General features: G+C 44.4%; 1 protein-coding gene across 1 annotated transcript in view; it reads left to right on the forward strand.

Annotated features, from left to right (window-relative positions):
• Window positions 1–2,343: 2,343 nt before the first annotated feature.
• The window catches only part of GRIP1 (glutamate receptor interacting protein 1), an 809,174-nt gene continuing 787,503 nt past the window's right edge, over window positions 2,344–24,014 (forward strand). Inside the window, exon 1 of the mRNA XM_075344840.1 lies at window positions 2,344–2,521. Coding sequence (XP_075200955.1) covers window positions 2,467–2,521 — 55 coding nt within the window. The 5' untranslated portion in view covers window positions 2,344–2,466. The remainder of the gene's footprint in view (window positions 2,522–24,014) is intronic.

Here is a 24,014-nt window from a genome sequence, read left to right on the forward strand (position 1 = left end):
GGGAAGCCGGCATTTTCCCCAGTCAGGGTGAGGAGCGGACTGAGGGGAAGCCGGCATGTTCCCCAGTCAGGGTGAGGAGCGGACTGAGGGGAAGCCGGCATGTTCTCCAGTCAGGGTGAGGAGCGGACTGAGGGGAAGCCGGCATGTTCCCCAGTCAGGGTGAGGAGCGGACTGAGGGGAAGCCGGCATTTTCCCCAGTCAGGGTGAGGAGCGGACTGAGGGGAAGCCGGCATGTTCCCCAGTCAGGGTGAGGAGCGGACTGAGGGGAAGCCGGCATGTTCCCCAGTCAGGGTGAGGAGCGGACTGAGGGGAAGCCGGCATGTTCCCCAGTCAGGGTGAGGAGCGGACTGAGGGGAAGCCGGCATGTTCCCCAGTCAGGGTGAGGAGCGGACTGAGGGGAAGCCGGCATGTTCCCCAGTCAGGGTGAGGAGCGGACTGAGGGGAAGCCGGCATGTTCCCCAGTCAGGGTGAGGAGCGGACTGAGGGGAAGCCGGCATGTTCCCCAGTCAGGGTGAGGAGCGGACTGAGGGGAAGCCGGAATGTTCCCCAGTCAGGGTGAGGAGCGGACTGAGGGGAAGCCGGAATGTTCCCCAGTCAGGGTGAGGAGCGGACTGAGGGGAAGCCGGCATGTTCCCCAGTCAGGGTGAGGAGCGGACTGAGGGGAAGCCGGCATGTTCCCCAGTCAGGGTGAGGAGCGGACTGAGGGGAAGCCGGCATGGTCCCCAGTCAGGGTGAGGAGCGGACTGAGGGGAAGCCGGCATGTTCCCCAGTCAGGGTGAGGAGCGGACTGAGGGGAAGCCGGCATGTTCCCCAGTCAGGGTGAGGAGCGGACTGAGGGGAAGCCGGCATTTTCCCCAGTCAGGGTGAGGAGCGGACTGAGGGGAAGCCGGCATGTTCCCCAGTCAGGGTGAGGAGCGGACTGAGGGGAAGCCGGCATGTTCTCCAGTCAGGGTGAGGAGCGGACTGAGGGGAAGCCGGCATGTTCCCCAGTCAGGGTGAGGAGCGGACTGAGGGGAAGCCGGCATTTTCCCCAGTCAGGGTGAGGAGCGGACTGAGGGGAAGCCGGCATGTTCCCCAGTCAGGGTGAGGAGCGGACTGAGGGGAAGCCGGCATGTTCCCCAGTCAGGGTGAGGAGCGGACTGAGGGGAAGCCGGCATGTTCCCCAGTCAGGGTGAGGAGCGGACTGAGGGGAAGCCGGAATGTTCCCCAGTCAGGGTGAGGAGCGGACTGAGGGGAAGCCGGCATGTTCCCCAGTCAGGGTGAGGAGCGGACTGAGGGGAAGCCGGCATGTTCCCCAGTCAGGGTGAGGAGCGGACTGAGGGGAAGCCGGCATGGTCCCCAGTCAGGGTGAGGAGCGGACTGAGGGGAAGCCGGCATGTTCCCCAGTCAGGGTGAGGAGCGGACTGAGGGGAAGCCGGCATGTTCCCCAGTCAGGGTGAGGAGCGGACTGAGGGGAAGCCGGAATGTTCCCCAGTCAGGGTGAGGAGCGGACTGAGGGGAAGCCGGCATGTTCCCCAGTCAGGGTGAGGAGCGGACTGAGGGGAAGCCGGCATGGTCCCCAGTCAGGGTGAGGAGCGGACTGAGGGGAAGCCGGCATGTTCCCCAGTCAGGGTGAGGAGCGGACTGAGGGGAAGCCGGCATGTTCCCCAGTCAGGGTGAGGAGCGGACTGAGGGGAAGCCGGAATGTTCCCCAGTCAGGGTGAGGAGCGGACTGAGGGGAAGCCGGCATGTTCCCCAGTCAGGGTGAGGAGCGGACTGAGGGGAAGCCGGCATGTTCCCCAGTCAGGGTGAGGAGCGGACTGAGGGGAAGCCGGCATGGTCCCCAGTCAGGGTGAGGAGCGGACTGAGGGGAAGCCGGCATGTTCCCCAGTCAGGGTGAGGAGCGGACTGAGGGGAAGCCGGCATGTTCCCCAGTCAGGGTGAGGAGCGGACTGAGGGGAAGCCGGCATGTTCCCCAGTAAGGGTGAGGAGCGGACTGAGGGGAAGCCGGCATGTTCCCCAGTCAGGGTGAGGAGCGGACTGAGGGGAAGCCGGCATGTTCCCCAGTAAGGGTGAGGAGCGGACTGAGGAGACGCCGGCATGCTCCCCAGTCAGATGAGGGGAAGCCGGTGATTGCGCTCAGTTTCCGCTCCATAGACTCACACACAGCTCCCTACACTAGAATGTGTGCCCGCCGGGAATGTCCTGCGCGCCGTGCCGCCTCCTCCCGGTGTGTGCTGTGAAGTTGAATCCCCCGCCCCCTGACACTGCCTCTCTCGCCGTGCACTTGTTCCTCCTACTCCATACTCTGTGCCTTCCTGCGCTGCTGCAGCCCCTCCTGCCGGAGCCCTCTCCCCCGAGACAAGGAGCACAGCAGGCGGCACAAGTCCCGGTCACACCAGGCTACGGCACCAGCAGAAGAACACTGTGAGGTGATATGTGCCAAAGGTTCCGCAGCTGCTGACAGCAGAGCGCACATCTGGGAACATGCCGGGCTGGAAGAAGAATATCCCCATCTGCCTGCAAGCGGAGCCCGAGCGAGGTAAGGTGCATGCTGGGGCGGCCAAGTGCCTGGAACTTGCATTGTGTCCCTCAGCAATCACTGCCATGGTGGATAGAAGCATGAGCTCAGGTGTCTGCAGCACCTCCACAGGCTGCACTGTCAGCTCCTGCAGCTCAGGTGTCCTGAAGTGTCCCACATTGGGGACTAGTCACTCCTGAGGGAGATGTGCTCACTACTTTTCTGTCATGTCATCAGCTCAGCTTAACTTCGATTTCTGTAATGTTTTTCTTTTCCCTAGGTGCTAATAGGTTCTTATTTGCATTTTGTAAAGTTGTAAGCTTTTAATTGCTGATGTCGCTTATGTAGTTTATGATCAATGTGTGCGGTAGGTCCCCAGAACTTGCTGTCCAGGCGGTGGTCTGCTATAACCCACCAGCTGTGATTGGAGCACATTTTATACAGAATGATCACCATAACGTAAAGGGATTTTTCCACAAAGTTTATTTTAATCAATAGATCTTGGAATATTAAAAATTTACACAATTGGATGTGTTTTTAAAAATAAAATATTCCTGTGCTGAAATAATCTTATGTTCCCCTGCTATGTACTGTGTAATGGCTGTGTCTGACCTTACAGGGTCGTGGTCTGATCATACCACATCTCCTGGGCCGGGGAGGACACAAAAGAAAGTATTCAGACTTTACAGCACGGGATCAAAGCTGAATCTTTTTGTGAGGTAAAGCACATCCCTGCATGCTTTTCAAAAATGTTTTACCTCAAAGAAACAATTATTTGTGATCCTGTGCTGTAATATCTTTATATCTCCCATTACTAATCGCGGGCCTGATGAAAGCTGTGATTTTTTTTTTTTTACAAATCACAGCTGTCATTAACTCCTTATACTACCCTGATTGCCACCGCACCAGGGTAATTGGGATGAACCAGGTAAAGCATCGGAACTGTCGCAACTAATGGATGCAACAATTCCAGGCCAGGTCCTATTTTTAGGCTGGAGCAATAGCCATGGGCTTCCCCAGCCTGAGAATAGCAGCTCCCAGCCTTTGGCTTAATTTTGGCTAGGTCTTAAAATTGCGGGGGGGAAGGGAGTGCATGCCATTTTTTTAAAATTGTTTATTTAAATCATTTTAAAAAAGCTGCATTGGGTCCCTCGTATTTTGATACACAGCTAAGATAACGCTCATAACTTGGGGCTGCAACCTGTAGCCGTATGCTATGTGTGTGTTGGGTATCAATAAATGGGGGACCCTTCGTCATGTTTTCGAATTATTTTATTTTTACACAAAACAACCAATCATAGATGCCGGCAGTCTGACTGCAACCAATTACAGACGCTGTCACGGAGGGTGGGCGGGGAAAGCGGTGAATATGCATGAGAGTTAATGATCGGACTCGGATGCAGTGTGACAGTCGTGCGGGAGACTCGGTAAATATAAATGTCTTGTTTTACAGCCCCCTAGCCATTTCTACCATCATTTTACAGCACAATGTATGGGTCCCCATAGAGTTATATGGGGTTTGGCGTCCATGCAGATGTTCGGGTTCAAGTCTGGTCCCGAACCGGACTTTTGTTTTTTAAAGTCCGGCCAAACCCAAACATCTGCAGGTTCACCCATGACTACCTAGGATAGGTCATCATTATTAGATTTTTGAGGCATCCTCACCATCAGCCATTAGCAGCTACTAGTGCAGTTGCATGTACACAATAGGTAGGTGGAACAGCACAGCTCTGATCGCTATATAGTGGTCCTTCCACCATGCTGTTTCAGCTGTATACACTGAACATTCTGCTGCATGGGAAGCGGCAAATGGCTGATGGCTGAGGTCATCAGTGTATATGACTTTGACCACCCCTTTAAGGCTGGAGTCACACTAGCATATGGCATCGGATGCAAGATGCTAATAACCCCCGGCTCAGGCTCTGCTGCGAGTGTGAGCCGAGTGTCATGCGACTGTGACTGGATCTTACAATCGGGTCACAGCTGTGAAGCTGAGGGCGGGCGCTGCGCAGGGAGGGGTTAATCCCCCCCCCCATCTCCTCCATTGTCAGCCTGTGCGTATATCGCACTGCACTGGGATAACATCCGAGTGCAGTCCGATGTATCTCTCGCACCCATTCACTTGAATGGGTGCGAGTGATACGGCTCTAGTAGAAAATCGCAGCATGTTGCGACTTTTCTTGCATCCAGAATCTGGATACGAGAAAAGCTGACCAACTGCTCTCCCTCATTGACTAACATAGGTCCGAGTGCAATGCGTTTTTCACGCTCGTGTGAGCGTGCCCTAAATAGGATTATATCGTAGCATACAATAGTGTACAACCTTGCTTATGTAGAAGTTACAGGTTTTTGCTCCCCATAGCCTGAGGATAAACCCAGATTATTTTCTGTCATAGATTTTCCCTCCTGCAGATGAAGCCTGTTCTGTGTGCTATGCCAGAAGTCTTACTCCAGTGGTAGTGGATTTCTGGTGTATGGAATATCACAGCTTGTCATGAATTAGACAAGCTGTGTCATCCCGGCCCCATCCGGCCCCAGCTCGGCACACTTTGTCAAAGATGCTAGAAATTGTGTTGATAACGTCAAAAGTCACAAAGCATAGACGCAATTCCAAATTGCCTCAATTTTAGGACTTTTCATAGTTTTTATGCTAGAATTCTAGCTTGAAACTTTTTCTAGCTGATAGTCTTTTTTTTTTTTTTTTTTTTTTTTGTCGAGTTTCTAAAACATTTGGAGAATTTCTTATAAATACTGGTGCATCTACTAAATTTTTCTTATAAGAAGATGCTATTTGATATTTAAAAAATGGTGGCTGCCTGAACACTGGTCAGGTCCCCCCTCTTATACACGTCATGTGTATATACAAATAACTACTTTTTCAAGTAGAGTCCACCTGGAATCATCTTGAAAACACATCTGCAAACTTTAAAGATAATGACCATATACACTGCAGTGTCAAAATAATTTGCTGTGCAATGTTCAGTCTCTTTCAGATTCTTTTAGTGACTTCATTCTTCACAAGCAGACAACTTCTTTTAGACTCCAATGTATCCATTGAGTTTTAATAGAATAAGACGCTTTACGACACACCAGTGTCTTACCTTAAAGGGGTTATCCGGCTTCTTTGACATTTTTTTTTTTTATTTCCCTATTGGGCTACATTGGGGCAGGTAAGTAGATAGAGACCACTTACCTACCCTGCTGTCAGCCCCTCTCCCCCGGCTCAGAGTGGTCATGTGACCGCTCCTGCCGCGATTTTGCTGCTTCCGGTCATTTCATGTCAACATTGGCAGGGCCATGTTGACATGCAAATGTGGAAACAGCATGTCGCCTCCCTGCTGGGTGTCTACATTGTGATGAGCCCTGCCCCCTTCCCTGCACCCTCCCACACATTCCCCCGCACCTCTTTTACTCTCCAGTAACCTCCCCCTGCACTGCTGTGGGGTCCGTGACCTGGGGGAGGGGCCTGGCGGCGGCTGCCGTGGTGTCAGCGCCAGCACCGGGCCCCTGCTCAGGATCACACATTCAAATGTACCGGCATCACAGATCACCGATGCCGGTACATTTAAAAGTGCTGATGAGAAGCAGCGCAGCGCTGCATCACTGTCCCTCCCGCTGTCTGTGCTCTCTTCAGCACAGCGGTGACGTCACTACTGTGCTGATATGTCCAGAGCACAGACAGCGCGCGAACATGCAGGAGCGGCGGGGACCGAGGACGGGTGAGTATGTATTCCACATGTGTTCCCGATGGGGATGGGGATGGGGGGGGTTGCAGAGACATATGTGTGCGTGTGCAGAGCCATATGTGTGCGGGTGCGGTGCAGAGCCATATGTGTGCGTGTGCAGAGCCATATGTGTGCGTGTGCAGAGCCATGTGTGTGCGTGTGCGGTGCAGAGCCATATGTGTGTGGTACAGAGCCATATGTGTGCGTGTGCAGAGCCATATGTGTGCGTGTGCAGAGCCATATGTGTGCGTGTGCGGTGCAGAGCCATATGTGTGCGTGTGCAGAGCCATGTGTGTGCGTGTGCGGTGCAGAGCCATATGTGTGCGTGTGCGGTACAGAGCCATATGTGTGCGTGTGCAGAGCCATATGTGTGCGTGTGCGGTGCAGAGCCATATGTGTGCGTGTGCAGAGCCATGTGTGTGCGTGTGCGGTGCAGAGCCATATGTGTGCGTGTGCGGTACAGAGCCATATGTGTGCAGAGCCATATGTGTGCGTGTGCGGTGCAGAGCCATATGTGTGCGTGTGCGGTGCAGAGCCCGATGTGGGGCTGTTATTTGCAATGCTGTAGTGATACCAGGTCATGTGGTGGGGAAGAATATACTGACAGGGAATGTGTGTGCAGGGGGTGGGCAGAGGGCGAGGCAGGACACTGGGGTGGGTGGTGACAGCTCTGACTGGGGTTCAGCACAGGAAGTGGTCAGTTTGCTGGATCTGAATGTAAACAAGGTGCTGCAGACAATAAAGGGATAATTCAAGAGGAACAAAAGTTAGAAAACAAAAAATAACAATGTAGGTGTTATTTATATGACAATACAGCACACATAAACTCAAACATTTTTGTTAAGCTAATGTCGGACAACTCCTTTAAGCATCTTTTTCTAGTGACCTTTCTATGTTTGGGGTTTTTTTTTATAATTATTGGTGTTTGTGATATTATCATTTTTATTCACTGATGAAAACATTTTCTTTAGGTTAATACATAAGTTTTTACTTTTTTTTTTTCTCTATCTTGAAAAATATTTGTACACTTTGTTGGTAGCTTCTGTCACATTGATTTGCTTTTCTTAAGTTTTATTGGAAATAATAAGGTAAGCATATTGCCGTTGTGTCCTTCGAATGTAATCCTATTGGTTGGATACTTATTTTAACATCTTTGTTTGAAGTATTCACACATTTTTTCTTATTTTTCATTGTTGGCTAGGTCATTTGGTGTTGTTTGACCCTATGGTATTTAAATTGATCAAAAAGCAATTCTGCCTAGCAGAGAGATAATGCCCAATAGTCCTAAATCAGTAGTTATAATAGCAGGGACTAAAACTTAACTTTTAATCTGACAATAAAATGACAAAGTGCTTGTGCTTAACTTGTGCAATAAACAAAACATGCCAAATGGCAAGAAATTAGACAGATCTCACCCAAACTTTCTCCATAGTTAAGACTGTACACCGATCCAGAAGTGAAAGGTCACAGGCTGGATGGACCAGGGTCAGCCGTCGGGTAATTGTGTATCAGCCCCTGTCGTTCGTGCCCCGTGAATGGACTTCCGCCCTGACAAGGGCAGCACCCTAGTAAGTTGTCTGCCTCGCAACCACATCAACTTACTAGGGTGCTGCTTTTGCAGATTTTTTTTTTTTTTTTTTGGCAAAGAACGGGGTCATTTTTTGTGCAACGAGTTGGAGATTTTCTTGGTACCATTTTGGGGAACAACATTTTTTTGATCACTTTTTATTCAGATTTTTGAGATGAACAATGAACAAAAACCAACAAAGCACACTGTTTTTTTCATATTTTTTTTTTGCGCGGCTACTGCAAAACCAGATTTATATATTTTTTTTAATGCTCTTCTACTTTTATACACTAAAAACAATATTTTACAAAAATAAATTTGTTTTTGCTTCACCATATTTTAAGAGCTGTAACTTTTTTTTACAAATGAGCCATATTAGGACTTGTTTGTGGTGGGACGATTTGGCTTTTTCCCTTCTACCATTTTTTTTTTTACATTTGTCTTTTTGAGCGCTTTGTATTCATTTTTTTGTGATTCAGAATGACGAAGAAAATGCAAATTTTGGCGTGTATTTTGTTATTTATGGTATTCGCCATATGGAATAAGGAATGTGATAATTTTATAGATTGGGTATTCCTGGATGCGGCGATACCAATTATGTGTATGGTTCTTAGTTTATTTTTGCTTTAACACAAAAGCTTTGTTTTCTAATGGTGAAACAGGTTTTCGTGATTTGTGTTTGTATTTTTAATGTGTTTTTAACTTTTTAACACATTTTAACTTTTTTTTAACTTTTTTACTTAGTCCTATTGTGGGATCTAAATGGTTTAAGTTTGATCGTTGATCTCTTACACTGCTGTACTCATGTATAGCAGCATGACACCTGTCAGTGATTCACTGACTGTGTCTGTAATACCCTGCTTATAGCTGGGTCTTACAGGCCACCGTACCCTGGCGTCATCAGATGAACTTAGAGTACCATGACAACGATTATCACTCACGCTTACCATCGGGGGGGTTTGATCTTGCCAAAGGGGGTCTTTTAATTTCTGCTTAAAATTTTAGATACCGCTGTCGCAATTGACAGCAATATTTTGGGGTTAAATCGGCCCTGATAATTTCCAAAACCAGCTTGGGACTAATCGCCACAGGTGTCAGCTCTCATGCGCAGCTGTCACCAATGAAAATTTCAACCATGGGGCGGTGCTATTCATTTATTACTCAGCGCTGTTAAAACGTGGCGCTGAAGAATAAGTACTCTGAACGACAGCTGTAAAAAATCCATAGCAACGGTCCACTACTGCACATCTGCACTACTGCACAGTAATTATACTTACAAGTCCCGCGATGCGTCCTACTGACTCTGTCTCCCGGTGTTTCTGCTTCTGCGTCCGATCATTGCTATACTATATATTTTATACTATAGTAGTATAAAAATAAATCATTAAAAAAATGGCGTAGCGCTCCGCGGTATTTTCGATTCTTAGCGCAGATAAAGTAGACAGCTACGGGCTGCCACCCCCATCTGCCTGGCTTTACCTAGGCTGGCAATCAAAATAAGGGAAGCCCATTAATTTTTTTTAATTATTTAAAAAAATAATTGACCCCTGGACCCTGGCTCTTGATTCTCTACCATTTCAGAACCTTATTGGTAACGCATGACGCGTGTTACGTTAGTCCAATGTAGCGGCCCGAGTACTGGGGAACTAATCCCTACCATGCCTTCCCTCCCACTCTTTCTGTTGCTCTTCTCTCCCCCTTTTCCTTCTCTTCTTTTCCTTATCTTTCCCCCTTGCTACTTTCCTTTCTCTCTGGTTCTCGTTAAATCTTCAAATTTTTTCCTTTTCTTTTTTGTTTTCGGCAGTAGCCTCACTTTGTTTGAGGTGTAGTTCTCAATTGGAAGGAGATTGTCTGTATTATAAAAGGTGGTTACATGTCATATGCGTGCCTTATGATAGTTAGTAAGAGAGGGGTGTTAGTTAGGACGTGGCTTATACTCTTCTCTGTAAGTTGACATGAAGTAATCACGTATTTGAATCTTTTTTTTTTTCTTCCTGTAAATTCTCTTGTTTACTTTAATAAAGAAAGATTAAACATAAAAAAAATAATTGGAAAAAAAAAAAGTGTGGGCTGCTGCCGTATTTTGATCGCCAGTCAGGTAAAGCCAGGCAGCTGGGGTCTGGGATTCTCTGCAGCCTGCAGCCGCCCCTGGAAATGGCGTATTGTTTCTTAGTGCCATTTCCAGGCGCTTTACCCGGCTCGTCTAGTGGCGCTGGCACGCTGGGTAATAAAGGGTTAATGGCAGCTTTATATTCTCAGATGGAACCAAGCCCGAAATTCATGGTCTCACGCCAAATTAGACATGGCCACCATGAATTTCTAGTAAAGAGTAAAAAAAAAAAAAAAGAGAAAAAGCAAAACATTTAGAGACTCCATCTTTATTATAAAAAAAACTCCTTAGTCCGACGTAATCCACAGGGACAGCAATGTCAACTCTGCGTCATCACTCTGTACAGACAGTCTATACACAGTGAGAAGCAGAGAGCATTGTCAGCTCTGCTACATCGCTCTGTACAGAGCGAGAAGCAGGCCGACAGTGAGAGTATGACTCGTGCAATCTCGCATTGGCATCATCCCGCACGGCCTGACAATCTCCGGACAGCAGCGCCTCTGATGCATGGAAATATATGCAGCTGACCCGATCCTGTGAGGAGATTGTGCGTCGTGATGCGACACTCGCATAGTGACAGTCAAAGTTCAGTTAAAAGGACCTTCGATGACGTCATAGTCATGTGACCAGTCTGTAAGCCAATGTCTGTACAACTTTCACACCAGACTGGTCACATAGCTATGACGTCATTGAAGGTCCTGTAAGTCAGCGCTGGTTACCGGCGGCACAGCAGTGATCGGACGTGGAAGCAGCGGCCGGGAGACAGTCTGCTGGACAAGTCGCGGGACCTGTAAGTATGATCATAATGTTTTCTAATAACGTGGGTTTTTTTTTTTTTTTTTTTTACAGCCCCTGGACCTGATCTGGATCCGATCTGTAACACGAGCTTCCCAGGAAAGCTCGTAAATGGTGCGATCCTGATCTTTACCGGTCAGGATCGCCCATCACTAGTGGAGACCCTTTTAAACAACTAAAGCCCGTTTCACACATCCGGCATTTCGCCGGATTGCCGGATCTGGCACACTCCAGTACAGTGTAATACTGTACAATGGCATCACAGCAAGCTCCGGTCACATGACAGCATGAGCATGTGACCGGAGGTTGCTGCGATGCTATTGTACTGTATTACATTGTACTGGAGTGTGCCAGATCCGGCAATCCGGCGAAATGCCAAATGTGTGAAGCGGGCCTTAACCAGCAAAACAAATAGAATGAGTAGGTAATTGACATACATGAATAACTGAAGGAAATAAGCCTCAGTAGCAGGGACCCTGGAAGGTCACTTTTAACTGCTTCTTGTGTATAGTAATTGTGCAGTCTTTGTGGTACACATGACTGAAGGCTATAATTGTTGACTTTTTTGGGGTTACTTTTTCTATCTCTATCACGAAGAGGGCCCTTCCACTTCCTTTCTCGGTTCCTCTTTTCAGTCAGCGTATAATTTTCTATTTATTTATGTTTAATCCTGAACAAACTGTTTTAAAGTGCTCCATCAATTATGAAGGACACTTTCCTCTTCCGCTCAGTGTTTAGAATTGTTGTTGGAAGATGCTGCAGGGAAAATATAGTGTGCTTGTGCTAAGTAACTATCGAGTGGTGAATCCTCACCTGCAAAGCTATCACTCAGGACTGAGAGGGACTGGGAAAGAAAGCCAACCTCATTAATAGACTCCTAAGCATGAAATCACTATATTGCTTTTATTGGATTATAAAACAAATGTGAGCAGTTTATCTACTTTGGGAATAAAGAATCAAGCATGTTGAAATCTAATATGCCTGATCCTCGTTGAAAGGCTTCAGGACTGCTGGCCCCCAAACACGCTGGATGGGTTGTAGAATGAGCTAGGTCAACCTAATGTGTATGAGCACTTACAGTTGGTAAAATAAGTATTGAATATGTCACTAGTTTTCTAATTAAAATATACTTCTAAAAGAGCTATTAGCATGAATTTTTCACCAGATGTTTGTAACATTCCATCCAATCCACAGAGGCAAAGAAAAAGATGTCCATTAATTTAGTGATGTGTAATAATAAAAAATGACCCAGGGAAAAAGTATTAAACACATTTACTGAAATCTATTTAATAATTCATACATAAACCTTTGTTGGTGATGACAGCTTCAAGACATCTCTTGTATGGAGATCCTAGTCACATGCCTTTCTGAGGTGTCATTTTGGCCGATTCTTCTACACACTCTTCAAATCCTGAAGGTTTCCTGGGCTCTTTTTTTGACTTATGAGCTTTATTTATTTCCATACGTTTTACATTGGATTCTCTTACTCTGAAACCAATTGAGCGTTTCCTTTGCTGTGTGTTTAAGATCATTGTCTAGCTGAAATGTCCACCCTCATTTCATCATCCCGGTTGATGGCAACAGATTTTATTAAGAATGTCTCTATACATTTGTCCATTCATCCTTCCTTCAACCATATGAAATTAGCCATATGCTGAAAAACAGCCCCACATTATGATGTCCCCACTTCCAAACTTCACTGTTGGTATGGTGTTTTTTGGGTGATATGCAGTGCCTTTTGGCCTCCAAACATGGTATGTATTATGGCATACAAAAACTTACATTTTTGTCTCATCTGACCAGACTTTATTCTTCGAGTATTTCACAGGGTTGTCTAAATGTTGAGCAAATTTTTAACTAGCTTAAACATGCTTTCTGTTTAGCAATTGAATCTTGCGTGTTGAGTTTGCATACAGGTTATGAAGGTTGAGTGCATTACTTATTGTTTTCTTTGAAACAATTGTACCTGCTGATTCCAGGTCTTTCCATAGCTGTTTATAGGTTGTTCTTGGCTCTTGGACAACTCTTCTGATAATTTTTTTCACTCCTGTATCTGAAATCTTGTGAGGAGCACCTGATCGTGACCAGTTTGCGGTGAAATGATTTTCTTTCCACTATAAGATTATGGCCCCAACAGTGCTCACTGGAACCTTCAGTAGCTAAGAAATTCTTCTGTAACCAATGCCATCAGTATGTTTTGCAACAATAAGGTTCCAAAGGTCTTGTGACATCTCACTGGTTTTACCCATCATGAGATATATTTTTTGTGACACTTTGGTAATGAAACACGTTTTTATAGGCCATCAGTTGACCCAGCTGATATTTTTTCAATAAGTGGCACAATTGCTTTCTATTTATGGATTTGAGATGGTGTCATGACTTTCCATGGCTTTTTGCATCTCTATTTCTTCATGTGTTCAATACTTTTTCCCTGTGTCACTTCTCATTATTACACATAACAAAACTTATGAACATCAATGGTTTGATTTCTTTGCCTGTATGGATTGCATGGGTTAACGACATCTGGTGATAAATCCATGTCAATAGCACTATTAGAAATATATTTACTTAGAAAATTGGTAACGCGTTCAATACTTATTTTAGTTAACATACATATACAGCAGGTGAAATAACATTGAGCAAATAGTAATACAATTAATTTGGATTATCTAATGTCCATGATTGCTACAGAAATAAGCAATACTGGCTATATTACCTTGGTCATCACTAGATGTGAGATAAGGGGGAGAACAGATTCTCACAAAGAATGCTGAAGCAATCATTATGAGTCACTTACAAATTCTGTAACAACGATTCATTTAGACTGGTGTTTCATATGCCAGTTTTATTTGGGGCATGCAGGAATGACATGCGCCAAATTTAGTCAGGGATTTGGACCATTCTAAACATTTTGTAGAACGTTTAGGCTCTAGATTAAAGGAAAAGACCCTGCTAGCTCCTAGTTCCAGTTTTTCATGGTACAGAAGTAGAGAAAAGGAGTTACTTCCATACTTTTCTCAAGACAGTGTATTGCAGTGATGTTCCTGTGCTGGTAGAAAAATTTAACATTGAGTACAATGTGAGCGAGTGGAGATTCACCCAAAAAAGTCTGAAAGCTACTTCTACACAATGGCAGCAAGTATGCTTTAGTGCCTGTGGGGCATTCTGTGCACTTGAAGGAAAGCTATGAGAACTTAGACTTTATTCTCAAGTACCTTTACTAGAAGGATCAAGTATGGTCAATATGTGTTGATCTGGAAGTTCTTTTTTCTCCTTGAACAGCAAAGAGGATACATTAAGTACCATGCTTTTTATGTAAATGAGCTAGTCAGTATAGGAGCCATCACTGGAGCCAAAAAAGTTGGCCATCGAGAATATCTCTTCAACCTTTTAGTTGTTCCAACCAGGGGTGGGATTCAGCCGGTTGTGTCCGTTTCGGGAGAACCGATTGTTAAAATAGCAGCCGGTACCCCGAACCGGGAAGAAACAGCTCCGGCGATCCGGTTCCCTGTATTCATTTGTGTTAGTGTCTCTTTAAGACTCTAACACAAATGAATCCCCGTACCTCTGCGCCGCACTTCCGGGTTCAGTGGAGCCTGTCTGCTCCCTGACCCGGCGTGCAGCGGCGCGCTGATGCTGCAGAGGTCACTCAGTGTGAGGAGGCAGCTCCTCCTACTACTGTCTGTCAGTGTGCAGAGACAAGCCGCGGAGGAAGGAAGGCAGAGGAGAGGCCGCCGGTGCTTGGAGCAGGTAAGCGCTCAGTGAGCTGAAGATGCAGGGAAAGGGGCTGCATAAGAGGGTAGCTATATGGGAAAAGGAGCCATTTGGGACAGGATCTGCAGGGGTAAAGGAGTACATGGGATGAGATCTGCTGGGGAAAGAGACCATAATGGGATGGGATCTGCAGGGGAAAAAGACCATAAGGGGATGGGATCTGCAGGGGAAAGAGGCCATAATGGGATGGGATCTGCAGGGGGAAAGAGGCCATAATGGGATGGGATCTGCAGGGGGAAAGAGGCCATAAAGGGATGGGATCTGCAGGGGAAAGAGGTCATAATGGGATGGAATTTGCAGGGGGAAAAAGGTCATAATGGGATGGGGATCTGCAGGGGAAAGAGGCCATAATGGGATGGGATCTGCAGGGGAAAGAGGCCATAATGGGATGGGATCTGCAGGGGGGGAGTGACAACATGGGATGGGTTCTGTAGGGGGAAAGAGACCACATGGGATGGGATCTGTATGGGGAAAAGAGCCACATGGGATGGGATCTGCAGGGAAAAGGAGCCACATGGGATGGGATCTGTATGGGGAAGGTCGTCCGTTCCAATTTTAGCACCGTTCCTTTAGTAATAATTTTTAAAAATTGTAGAAAAACCGTTTAATACAATATGAGTGACAGTGACTGGAACAACTGGTACTGGACAGGAGAGTGAAGGTATAGGAGGGGAAGAGGGGGAAAGAGATTATACTTTAAATTACTTGGATTTTTTTGTTGAGGAAAGTGCGTGAAAATGGGTGTGGCTAACAAAATGGGTGTGGTTGCAGAATGGGTGTGGTTTTCAAATGGGCGGGGTTTACAGAGAACCTGTTGTTAAAAGTTTGAATCCTACTCCTGGTTTCAACTAAAGTTCTCCTGCCACCACTCCACATTAACCCCTTCAGCCCCGGGGCACTTTCCGTTTTTGGTTTTTGCTCCCCTTCTTCCGAGAGCCGTAACTTTTTATTTTTCCGTCAATCTTGCCATATGAGGGCTTGTTTTTTGCGGGACAAGTTGTACTTTTAAATTAAACCATATGTTTTACCATATGGTGTACTGGAAAACAGCAAAAAAATTCCAAGTGTGGAAAAACTGCAAAAAAAGTGTGATGGCACAATAGTTTTTGGGATGTTTTATTCACGGTGTTCACGATATGGTAAAACTGATGTGTGGGTATTATGCCTGAGGTCGGTGCAAGTTTGTAGACACCAAACATGTATAGGTTTACTTGTATCTAAGGGGTTAAAAAAAATTCACAAGCTTGTCCAATAAATGTGGCACACGTTTTACGCCATTTTCCGAAACACGTATCGTTCTCATTTTTCTGGATCTATGGCTCAGTGATGGCTTATTTTTTGCGTCTCGAGCTGTTGTTTCTAATGGTACCATTTTTGCGCAGATGCTACGTTTTGATCGCCTGTTATTGCATTTTGCGTAAAACTCGCGGCTACCAAAAAACGTAATTTTGGCGTTTGTAATTTTTTTTGCCACTACGCCGTTTACCAATCAGATTAATTGATTTTATATTTTGATAGATCGGGCATTTCTGAACGCGGCGATACCAAATGTGTATATTTATTTATTTTTTAACCCTTTAATTTTCAATGGGGGGAAAGGGGGGTGATTTGAACTTTTAGGGTTTTTTTGGGTTTTTTTTAAACTTTTTTTTAAATTTTTTTTTATTTTACTAGTCCCCCTAGGGGGCTATAGCGATCAGCAATCCAATCGCTCTTATCTATCTGCTGATCACAGCTATACAGCTGTAAACAGCAGATTCAGTCACTTCCTGTTTCTCTCTGCTCTCGGCTGAGGGAAAACGAAAGTGAAACTTCATAGCTGCAGGCGTCATCACATGACCCTGTGCTACGATGGCAACCACCGAAAGTCACGTGATCACGCACGTGACTTCCGGTGGGGGCGGCGGTAAGTAAAAATCATGGCCGCACGCATATAGATCTCGTTGCCAGACTTTGGCAGCGAGATTTAAGGGGTTAAATGCTCCGAGTGGAAGCGATTCCACTCGCAACATGCAGGCACACATGTCAGCTGTTGAAAACAGCTGATATGTGTGCCAACCGCCGCCGCCTGCCCGCAGCAGGGGGCGGGGCTTAACGGGACACGCTCCATGACGGATATATCCGTCCATGGTCGTGAAGGGGTTAAGCTTTGCCTGATGAAGCAGTTTGTGAAAGCTCTATTGAAAGAGACTTTTAAGTACCTGTGTACCAAGTTTCAAGGACTATCCGAAGCAATACTGAAGGAAGGCATTTCTGTGGGTCCAGATATTTGGAAACTAATGAAGGATGACATGTTCGAAATTAAAACGAAAGTTGTTGATAAAAGGGCTTGGGATTCTTTCAACGAATTTGTGAAGACATTTCTAGATAACAACAAAGATCCAAAATGTAAGTCCACCATGGAGAACATGCTGAACCGTTTCAAAGCCTTGGGTTGTCTGATGACTTTGAAGTTACATTTTGTTTACATTCCCACTTGGACTACTTTCCTGAAAACCTTGGTGCTGTTAACGAAGAGCAAGAAGAAAGATTTCATAAAGATATCAAGAACATGGAACCATGATACAAAGGTAGATGGAACATGAACATAATGGGGAATAACTGCTGGATGCTTCACAGAGAAGATTCCCAGGCCTTCTATAAGAGAAAAGGTATCAAGAAAAGTTTTGAAGAGAAAAGAAAAAGGCACAGTAATTAATTTCCAGAAAAGTTGCAGAATGAATATTCAATAATTATATGTATTATATTTTTTTGGCTACAATAAAACTTTTTCTTGTTCATCTCATGTGAGTTTTGTGCAAAACCATACTGTGATTGTTAAAAATAGACATGTTTTTCTTTTTGTTTTGTTTATTTTTAAATCAGGGCATAGGAAAACATAATCAGTCATTGAATTTGAAAAAAATTTCATAAACCCAAATTTTGCATACCTGAGTAATTAGGTGCCTTCTGGAGGCAATTGATAACTCAAGATTTTATTTAGGAGTATCAGACTACAAAGGGCTGAATACAAATGCACGTTACAAGTTTTAGATTTATATTTTTAAAATATTTAGAAAACCATGCATCATTTCCTTTACACTTCACAAATACTTGCTTCTTTGTATATCACATAAAATCCCAATAAAATACATTAAAGTTTGTGGGTGTAACTGGAAGCATTTGGAAAGGTCATAGGGTATGAATACTTCTTCAAATCAGTGTATAGTACAATGGCTCCTGCAGAGAGCTATAATTCACTCATGAAGCCAGTTAGCTATTATTAAATTATCCAAATGAACCTTCTACTTTTATTGTGCTACCCCCTTTCCTTCCACTCACACCTGTGAATTAAACCCTCTCTTTAATGCTAAGCGTCCTATTCTAGATTTTTCCATGATTACAAATATACATGTGCATCACTGTATTTATGCTGTTAACATTATTTTGCATAAACCATGCACATAGATGAATTGCAATCCGCAAACAATTTAAAAAAGAAAGATAAGGGTTACTTTTTGAATCTTCAGATTTTATAATGAGTGCCACAAAACAGGGAACATGGTAAAAAAGAACTAACTGGATATAAAAAGCCTACACACATGATAAAATACTAGTTTTTTTGCCATTTAAAAACATCATACCAAGAAGAATCACTACAAATTTTTTTCAGCTTTTCATGTCACCTGCAATCTGTACAATTCAATTGAAAAACAAACTGAAGTATTTTCTTGTGGGAAAAATGTAGATAAAATAATGTGGTTACATAAATATGCACACTATTACACTAAAACTTTGTTGAAGTATGCTGTGAATGTCAGTTTTTTTGGGTAGTAGTCTATCAGCATGGCGCATCTGAAATTAGCAAACTTTGCCCACTCTTTCTTTCAGTAGCGCACCAAATCGGTCAGATTGTGAGGACATCTCCTGTATTTAGTCCAGTTCAGATCAACCCACAGATTCTCAATTGGATTCATGAGTCCAGGCTGTGGCTGAGCCATTCTAAAACTTTGTTCTTCCGGTGAAGCCATTCTTTTGTTGATTTGGAGATATGCTTAGTGTCGTCTTGCTATAATGTGAAATTTATCATCAATTTTTTAGCGGACGCCTTCAAGTTTTGATGTAAAATTAACTGCCATTTCGGATTGACTACCCTCTATCTTCACTAAAGCCCCGAATCCTGTCGCTGTAAAAAATGCTCCAAAGTATAATGCTGCCTCCACCATACTTTCACGGTAGGTATCGTGATCTTTTGGCTTTGCACCAAATTTACCTTTTGGAATTATGGCAGGAAAGTTAAACCTTAATTTTTGCACATGATTTCAGCAGACTTAGTGTAGGTATTAGCTAAACTTAGCCAGTCTTGGATGTTTTTCTTTGCAAGAAAAGGCTTCCATCTTGCCAGATTCACAAATTAAAAAGAATACGGGAGATTGTACTTACATGCAGTACAAAACTAATAGCTGCAGCTAGTTTAATGTTGCTGTAGTCCATTTTTTGTTGCATTTTCTTCCATTTTTGTAGGATGTCCGGTTCTAGGTAATGTCAATTCCGTGCCAAATTGAAGCCACTTTTTGATGATCATCTTCATAGTGTTCTATAGTATATTTAAAGCCTTGAAAAATTGAACCCTTTTTTGACTGACACATTTTAAAAATGAGATCCTTTTGCTGTGTTGCAAGCTATTGACTGACCACAGATTTTGTTGTAAAGTGGAACTAAGAAAATGTAAGAAAAATCCTACTAGAACAGCTAAACTTTATATGGAGTTAATCAGAAGCTTTGTAAATAATGGCAGCTGTGTACTTACTACTATGTAACAGCAGTTGAAATTCTATTGGCTAATTCTGAACAGAACCACATCCCAAATTATTAAAGTGTGATCACATTTATTCGGTTAATTTTGGTATTTTTATTTTATTTTTATTTCTTCCTCAAAATGATTTCAGTTTGTTTCTAGTTTTTTTCTCAATGGATTTATACAGATTATATGTGATTTTAATAGTGGAAAAAGTTCTGAAATAATACTATTTGGTATGATTTTTGTACGACAACCTGTCATTTTTAAACAGGGGTGTTTTGCCTTTTTAGATCTAATGTATACTCACATGCTAGGGTAAATGCAGCTCTACTTATGTGGTTCTGCTGATCTTTGAGACCACTGCCGCTAATCTCTGGTTTCAACAGTTATGATAGTACAGGTGACATGATACAGCTAAGGTGTGTCTATGGATGGCACAAGCAGGTTGATTGCACATCAACATTGCAGGACCGCTAATGAACATTGCTGGAGCTGCTTGAAATTCTTTGTGAATGTTATGTTTGTTTTCATTATTTCCCCTGCTGTGACAATTTTTAATTTAATTGTATTTTTAAATTTAATTAAGTTACTCTGTTGTTATTCAGTATAATGATACATTTCAATTGTAAACTGAATTAATTCCCCAATAAAGTAAGGCCTTAGTCCCACATTTTACTCAATGTAATAAGCTCAATGGTGGTGTAAGTTCGGTTCAACTTATTGAGATGTCTTAGCTGTCCGTATTGTAGATTTCTTACCATGTTCTGTCCTCTTTAACCCCTTAATGCCGATTTTCCGTTTTTTCCTCCCCTTCTTTTAAGTGCCATAACTTTTTTTTTTCTGTCAATATAGCCATATGAGAGCTTATTTTTTGCAGGACAAATTATATATTTAAACAACATTAATTCAGTATAGTTTTAAGGGTGCTTTACACACTGCGACATTGCTAGCGATTGCTAGCAATGTCGCGAGCGATAGCACCCGCCCCTGTCGATGGTGCGATATGTGGTGATCGCTGCCGTAGCGAACATTATTGCTACAGCAGTGTCACACGCACATAGCTTGTCAGCGACGTCGCTGTGACCGCCGGACAATCCCTACCTCAAGGGGGAGGTGCGTTCGGCGTAATAGCGACGTCACTGCGGCGTCACTAAGCGGCTGGCCAATAGAAGCGCAGGGGTGGAGATGAGCGGGACATAACATCCCACCCACCTCCTTCCTTCCTCATTACCGGTGGACGCTGGTAAGGAGATGTTCGTCGTTCCAGCGGCGTCACACATAGCGATGTGTGCTGCCGCAGGAACGACTAACAACATCGTACCTGTGGCAGCAGCGATATTAAGGAAAGGAGCGACATGTCATCGATCACCGTTTTTTGAACGATTTTGCGATCGTTGATGGTCGCTCCTTGGTGTCACACGCTGCGATGTCGCTACCGACGCCGGATGTGCGTCACTAACGACGTGACCCCGATGATATATCGGTAGCAATGTCGCAGCGTGTAAAGCACCCTTTACTTTTATCTAAGTGGTGAAAAAAAATTCAGAAGTTTATCAAAAAGAAAGCTTTTGTCACCATTTTCTGAAACCTGTAGCGTACTAATTTTTCAGGATCTAGGGCTCCCTGCTGTACTCATTCATCTTTTGTCCCACTATGGATGTAGAAACTGTTTCCTCCATGTTCACATATGCATTAAATAAGTTAATTTTCAGTGCTGGATCTTTTCCTTTTTGTTTGTTCCCTGTTGGGGTTTTTTTCTGTTCCGTGCACGTCTTAGGCCTTGTGCGCACTAGGCGTTTTTGCGGCGTTTTTAGCGGCGTTTTTTACCGTGTTTTTGTGCTGAAAACGCAGTGACATTGCTTCCCCAGCAATGTCTATGGGTTTTCAGAAGTGCTGTCCGCACACAGCGTTTTTTTGTAGCTGCGTTTTTGTGGTGACCACAAAAATGCAGCATGTCAATTATTTCTGCGTTTTTCACTGCGTTTATCACCCATTGAGTTCAATGAATGTTCAACAACGCAATGAAAAACGCATATAGCCGCGTTTCTATGACTAAAAACGCAGCTATAAACGCAAGGGGTGGGTACTACAGTGACATGTACAGGAAGAGGATTCCTTCTGTTGGTAAACACAGAAGCATGAATCCTCCCGGTACCGTCACCGCTGCCTCCACCTCCCGTCCGGTGCCATGTCAGCTCCGTGCGGCGCCATGTCTGGGCGGGAGGTGGAGGCAGCGGCGAAAACCAAAGTGAACAGTAGAAAAAAAAAATGTCATATATACTCACCTGTCTGCAGGGTCCCGGTGCCATGCCCGCTCCCAGCCCCTGTCTCGGTACCGCCGCTCTGGCTGTGTGCAGTCTCCCCGGGGCAGGACCTTGCTTGCAGGACCTGGCGGTGGATCACCTGATGCAGTCACCTGACGCATCAGCTGATCGTAGTCTCGCCGGCTTTTTCGCGCCCGGCCGGCTATCAGCTGATCCTGCCGTCAGGAGACTTCATCAGCTGATTACCGGCAGCTCCTGCAGCGATCGGACAGGATTAGACTCCTGTCCAATCGATCGCTGCAGGAGCTGCCGGTAATCAGCACAGCACATAAGTGAGTATCATTTTTTTTTTTTTTCTACTGATGCATCAGTTGCTTGTATAATCGGCTTTTATACAATCAGCTGATGTGTGATGTGATTCAGGCACTTGATCCTGACACATCATCTGATCGCTCTGCCTTCCAGCAAACCGACCAGATGATATTGGATCTGGATTGGACGGCGCGGGACCCTAACCCAGGATTACTGCGGAGGGGGGTTTATTTCAATAAAGATGGAGTCACTAATTGTGTTGTGTTTTATTTCTAATAAAAATATTTTTCTGGTTGTTGTGGTTTTTTTTTTATCATTACTAGAAATTCATGGTGGCCATGTCTAATATTGGCGTGACACCATGAATTTCGGGCTTAGGGCCAACTGATAATATACAGCTAGCCCTAACTCCATTATTACCTAGCGAGCCACCCGGCATCAGGGCAGCTGGAAGAGTTGGATACAGCGCCAGAAGATGGCGCTTCTATGAAAGCGCCATTTTCTGGGGTGGCTGCGGACTGCAATTCGCAATGGGGGTGCCCAGAAATCTTGGGCACCCTGCACTGTGGATTCCAATCCCCAGCTGCCTAGTTGTACCCGGCTGGACTCAAAAATTAGGCGAAGCCCACGTCATTTTTTTTTTTTAATTATTTCATGAAATAATTAAAAAAAAGGGCTTCTCTATATTTTTGGTTCCCAGCCGGGTACAAATAGGCAGCTGGGGGTTGGGGGCAGCCCGTACCTGCCTGCTGTACCCGGCTAGCATACAAAAATATGGCGAAGCCCATGTCATTTTTTTTTTCTTTTTGGGCAAAAAACTGCATACAGTCCTGGATGGAGGATGCTGAGCCTTGTAGTTCTGCAGCTGCTGTCTGCTCTCCTGCATACACTAGTGAATGGAGGATGCTGAGCCTTGTAGTTATGCAGCTGCTGTCTGCTCTCCTGCATACACTAGTTCTGCAGCTGTCTGCTCTCCTGCATACAATGAACATTTTGAAGAAGGAAATGACATCAGACCTATTTTTTTTTTCATCAACAATCTTTAATGGCATTGTGCACTGATTAAAAACGCAGTGAGCAAAAACGCAGCAAAAAACGCACCAAATCGCGGCAAAAACGCATGCGTTTTTGCCGCGTTTTTTAGCCGCGGGTGCGTTTTTTGAGACAAAAACGCACATAAAAACGCAGCGTGAAAAAAACGCCTAGTGCGCACATACCCTTACAGGTGAGCTGTTTTTTTGTTTTTTTTTCTTTTTGGTTTTGACTGCTTATTTCTTGCTTCTTCAGCTGACAGCTTTAATGACAACATTTTTGGATAGACGCAATTTTTTTGATCGCCTGTTATTGCATTTTAATGCAATATTGCGGTGACCAATAAAAGTAATTCTGGCTTTTTTTGTTTTGTCTTCTTGCTACATCCTTTACCGATCAGATTAATTGATTTTATATATTGATAGATCGGCCATTTCTGAACTTGGCGATACCAAATATGTGTTGTGGTTTTTTATTTTCAATGTGGATGTGTGTCTATGTCCTTGGTCATGAAAAGGTGAAAGAACACCTGTCAGCTCTCCTACTCATTTTAGTAATTCCAAGTATCGGATAAGGTCCTATTGCAGTCACCATTGCAGCCAATCTCAAGCCTCACCAGTCAAGTGACCAAAGCACGGGACTGCATCACTTTCTGGCTAGATGGAGACCAAAGCGGCCTATGAGCATTGATCTTATCTTTATTATTATAAATTTCACTAACCCCCCACAAAAATAATTTAGTATCCTGTTTATTATAATGATGCACAGAATAAACGTGAACTTTAGTTATACTGCTTGATTAGTGCTGCAATTTAAAGGCAATGCCCCTGTTTTTTCTTCTTTTCCCAAACTAACCTTACTCTTGCACCTCATTGCCCTTAGAAGTATATAGAGCCTCTCTGTATGAACATAAAGGGCAGAGCACAGATACAATAGAAAGGCTATGCTTCCTATGTTATCTGTACCCCCTCTCCTCCTGCAACTGCGTACTTCTTGAGGGAATGGAGGTAGGGGAAGGTTTTGAGTCTTCGATTTGAGGTGAAAGGAACTGGATTCCACCAATCTGCTTGCAATTAAAAGGGCACAGAGATATAAAAAAATGAATTGAAGATTTATTTGCTCTTAAAGAAAATGTGATCAATAAGTTGTAATAAC

Source organism: Anomaloglossus baeobatrachus, chromosome 4, assembly GCF_048569485.1.
Source record: "Anomaloglossus baeobatrachus isolate aAnoBae1 chromosome 4, aAnoBae1.hap1, whole genome shotgun sequence".
Lineage (NCBI taxonomy): Eukaryota > Metazoa > Chordata > Amphibia > Anura > Aromobatidae > Anomaloglossus > Anomaloglossus baeobatrachus.